The sequence below is a fragment of the Arachis hypogaea genome, chromosome 7 (genome assembly GCF_003086295.3).
Source record: "Arachis hypogaea cultivar Tifrunner chromosome 7, arahy.Tifrunner.gnm2.J5K5, whole genome shotgun sequence".
NCBI classification, from domain to species: Eukaryota; Viridiplantae; Streptophyta; class Magnoliopsida; order Fabales; family Fabaceae; genus Arachis; species Arachis hypogaea.
Window position 1 is genome coordinate 4036354 of NC_092042.1, and position 4443 is coordinate 4040796.

A 4443-nucleotide genomic window follows, 5' to 3' on the forward strand; every position below is an offset into this window, starting at 1 on the left:
CGGCGGAGAAGCCCGTCCCGCCCCGCCAAAGCCCGCCAAAATCCGCAGTTTAAGCGGTGCGGGTTAGGCGGGCTTTTGCTGTTTGGCGATCCCGATTTTTCAGCCCAGCCCGCCTTTTTTGACGGATTACGCGGGCCGACCTGGCGGGTTTAGGCCCGTTTGCCACCCCTAGATATAATTATAGAAAAGCATTACTTATCTAGTTATCCTCATATCATATTCGCTTATTCCTTTTCAAGTTTCAACCGACCAAAACCCAAGGCAAACCAAACACACTCACGTCGTGTGTCGTTTTCAACCCTATAAAAAATTTAACCAAAACTACAAAACGACACGTCGCTTCAACCCTTCAACCTTTTTACCCCTGCGCGTGCACCCACGCGAAACGGCGCGCACCGTCCCAGTTAGGTTCAGCTGACTCCAAAAAAAAAAAAGAAAAAAAAAAACTATAAAAAAGCTGCAACCCATAACTCAATTACTGAACCATACGCGCAGAAAACACCAAATCTCAATTTTCCAGTTCAACTCTTTTTCTCTCTCTAGAGTTTTCTCTTTCTTTTTTTTCCTCTCACGTTTTCCCCTTTCCATTTTTCCGAAAAATCAAACACCGACAAGTTTAATTTCTCTCTCGAGATCGCGACTCTCTCTGCGAATTGAGTTTGTATATTTTTTCTCGGAACGAAAACGCAGAAACTGCGATTGTTCGTCACTTTTTCTTCTCTTCGCTTGATCGCGTCGCGATCCGAATCGAGAGGGTTTGCGTTGTTTGTTTCGAGGTTTTTCTCACGGAAGAAAAAACTTTAGCTAGCTGCATGAGCTGGTTGGGGAAGCTGCGTTTATTCTCGAATTTGAATTCCATTCGCTCCGTTACTTGTTTGTTAATCTTTATCCTCCATTTTTCACCTCAATTAATAAATTCTTCGCCCTTAATCGAAATTAATAGTAGTAGTAATCTCAATCGTAATACCCGATCATTATCAACGCAATATGGAGTCTCGAGTTAAGAGCAATTCTCAATTGCGCAGAGGTTTGTTTGCGATCACCATGTTTTATTTATTAGTACAACTTCTTTTGTCTTTTTAAACTTTTCATATTTGATGTGTCCGAAGTTCTAGATCAAGTTAATATTCGTTTTGTAAATGTCCATGCATGTTTTTTTTTTTTCAGTTGATAATATGATATTATAATAATATAATATAATATATTTTCTTTTACAAACTAGGAATGATGAGTAAATTATTCACAACTATGAAAAAATTATTAATCTGATAACCAATCATCACTTGGTCAGATTAAATAATAATCTGCATACTAATTGGAGAAGGAAAAGGGTAGAATCTTAGGTTTACTAATGTCTAGTCAAATGTGTAAACTCATGCTGTTAGGGTGGTGGGTTTTGAAAATCTAGCTACTAAAAGTGATCTTAACTTCTTTGGGAAGGGTTGCAGTCCCTTAACTATGTTTTGAATGGCTTTACTCCCACATACCTAGTAGAATAATTTTTTTTTATCATGATGAGTTTTTGTTATTGTTAAAGAAGCATGGTTATGCTTTGAAAATAGAATAGACATCATCCTCAGATATCTGCCACGCCAACTTGTGGAAAGATAGTTGAGTTGTTTTTGTGCTTATGCTTGTGTATTCAAGGCCGTGTTTGGTTTTAGTCTTTTAGACAGAGGAATGTGTTTGGATCTGGAGATAGGTACAAAATTTCGTGTCCCAAGACAAATTGTGAGTACTGTCTTTCCGAGCTACTAAATGTAGCTTAAGAGTTGTTAACTTGGATGGTTGTTAACTTGGATGGTCTGAGTGTGTATATATGTAATGTTTGTTTTGGAATTATTTTATTTTATTCTTCTTTTCCATCATGAATTACTGCTGTTACTAACTTGGGTTCTCTTTTGTTATCTTCCTACCTTTCATTGTAGCTGATTGCTTTGGAAAGGTTGATGGGCAGTTGCAGAGGTCACCATCTGTTATTGTCATTGGTGGTGGCATGGCTGGGGTTGCTGCGGCTCGGGCACTTCATGATGCTTCAATTCAGGTATTCAAGCAAACAAATATTTACCTGCTATTATCTACTTGCATGCAACTCTATAAAATGATAATATGTCATTCTGTTGTCTCTATGGCTTGTAGTTACTTTACATGCGTTATTGAGGGGTTATATTAAAGGGTATTATTTTCGTCAGGTTGTCCTCTTAGAGTCGAGGGAAAGACTTGGTGGCCGGATTCATACTGATTATTCTTTTGGCTTCCCTGTTGACCTAGGAGCATCATGGTAAAACTTTTTTTATTCTATTTTATTTTATTTAAATGTTGACGAGAAACCAATAGAAGTCTGTGTTTGTTTAGTACTAAACATGACATACTGTGTTTCAGGTTGCATGGAGTTTGCAAGGAGAATCCACTGGCTCCATTGATTGGGAGGCTTGGATTACCTCTTTACCGTACAAGTGAGGATAACTCTGTCCTATATGACCATGATTTGGAAAGGTAAATGCATTTATTTTGATGCTCTATCATCTATGTTGACTGATTGTTGGATGAAAAAAGTTGGTTCCAAACTTTTCCCTTTACTAATTGAATATTGTCCAACGTTTTGCAGCTATGCACTTTTTGATATGGATGGTATTCAAGTTCCCCAAGAACTTGTAAAAAAAGTTGGTAAAGTATTTGAGATGATTTTAGAGGAGGTAAGTTGCTCATTATATTTATTTTATTTATTTTCATGAGCCATTGCCTTTCTATTTGATACTTCTGATATTTGGTTATACTTGTAATAAGCTTTTTCTCCAACAATTTGCTCTTATTTAATGCAGACAGATAAAGTCCGACAGGAACTCAGTGAAGACATATCCATACTCCAGGCACTTTCAATTGTTTTCGAAAGAAAGCCAGAATTCAGGTCGGTTCTTACTTATAGCGCAAATTCCTTTACTGCCTAATTACTTTTCTCTAAGAACAAAATGGGTTTAATTAGACTTCCTTACGGGATACAGGTTAGAGGGGCTTGCCCACAAGGTGCTCCAGTGGTATTTGTGCAGAATGGAGGGTTGGTTTGCTGCAGATTCGGATACCATATCACTCAAATGTTGGGATCAGGTATGTCGAAGAATTTGAATTCAAGATATGTCAGTTTCATTGTCTGTGTACAATCTTATCTTCTATCCATATCTCTGAAGCTTGCACTTTGAAATTCTAAGCTAATCCTTATGAGCTATAGGTTTGAGTTTGAGGTTTAATGATTAGATGCATCAAGATTCGTCTTGTACAAGTCATGTTTATTTTGGTCTATATGTTGCTTACAGGAAGAATTGCTTCCTGGTGGTCATGGTCTTATGGTCAGGGGATACCTGCCTGTTATACACACATTGGCTAAGGGTCTTGACATTCGCCTGGGACATAGGTAGATAATCGTTAGAAGTTTTTGTTTTGAGAGTCTATCCTGTTATCATCCTTAACTTAATTAACTGGACCACTTTTCAGGGTCTCAAAAATCGAAAGGCGATATAATGGAGTAAAGGTGACAGTGGAAAACGGAGAGACATTTATTGCCGATGCTGCTGTTGTTGCTGTACCTCTTGGGGTGTTGAAAGCAAAGAGCATAAAGTTCGAGCCGAAGCTCCCTGATTGGAAAGAGGCTGCCATTGCTGACCTTGGGGTTGGGATTGAGAACAAAATAATTTTACACTTTGAGAATGTGTTTTGGCCTAATGTGGAGTTCTTGGGAGTGGTTGCTGAGACATCTTATGGATGCAGTTACTTTCTCAATCTCCACAAGGCCGCAGGTCACCCTGTTCTTGTTTACATGCCTGCTGGGCGGCTGGCCAAAGACATTGAGAAAATGTCTGATGAAGCAGCTGCTAACTTCGCTTTCATGCAGCTCAAGAAGATCCTTCCAGATGCTTCCTCCCCGGTAACTACTACTCCGACTATTCTCTCTCTTTTCACCTCAATTCTCCAAAGATGATGCGATAACAATGAAACTTATTTCGATCATGCAGATTCAGTATCTTGTGTCACGGTGGGGAACAGATGTTAATTCATTAGGCTCTTATAGTTATGATGCAGTTGGGAAGCCACATGATCTGTACGAGAGGCTGAGAGTGCCTGTAGATAACTTATTCTTTGCAGGGGAAGCAACAAGCGCGCTCTATCCGGGGTCCGTGCATGGGGCATTCTCTACTGCGATGATGGCAGCAGAGGACTGCAGGATGCGCGTTCTGGAGCGATATGGGGAGCTTGATCTGTTCCAGCCTGTGATGGGAGAGGAGGCTCTGTCCATACCTCTTCTGATATCACGTTTGTAAATCATTCCTTTACGTTGGGTTTATGTGTCATGCCTTGTTATGGTGTTGTGAATCTTTGTACCTTGAGAGTGCTGAGACCCATGGAGTCTCAATTTGAATAATCTCACGAAAACTGCATAATACATTATTA

The 4443-nt window shown here is 39.4% G+C and overlaps 1 protein-coding gene across 1 annotated transcript; it reads left to right on the top strand.

Annotated features, from left to right (window-relative positions):
- Positions 1 to 302: 302 nt before the first annotated feature.
- Positions 303 to 4443, top strand: LOC112702079 (polyamine oxidase 2). The gene is made up of 10 exons (XM_025752968.3): positions 303 to 1027; positions 1929 to 2044; positions 2193 to 2281; positions 2383 to 2496; positions 2609 to 2696; positions 2823 to 2908; positions 3003 to 3105; positions 3312 to 3409; positions 3490 to 3919; positions 4008 to 4443. The coding sequence occupies exons 1-10, from the start codon at positions 988 to 990 to the stop codon at positions 4311 to 4313; spliced, it is 1470 nt and encodes a 489-aa protein (XP_025608753.1). The 5' UTR covers positions 303 to 987; the 3' UTR covers positions 4314 to 4443.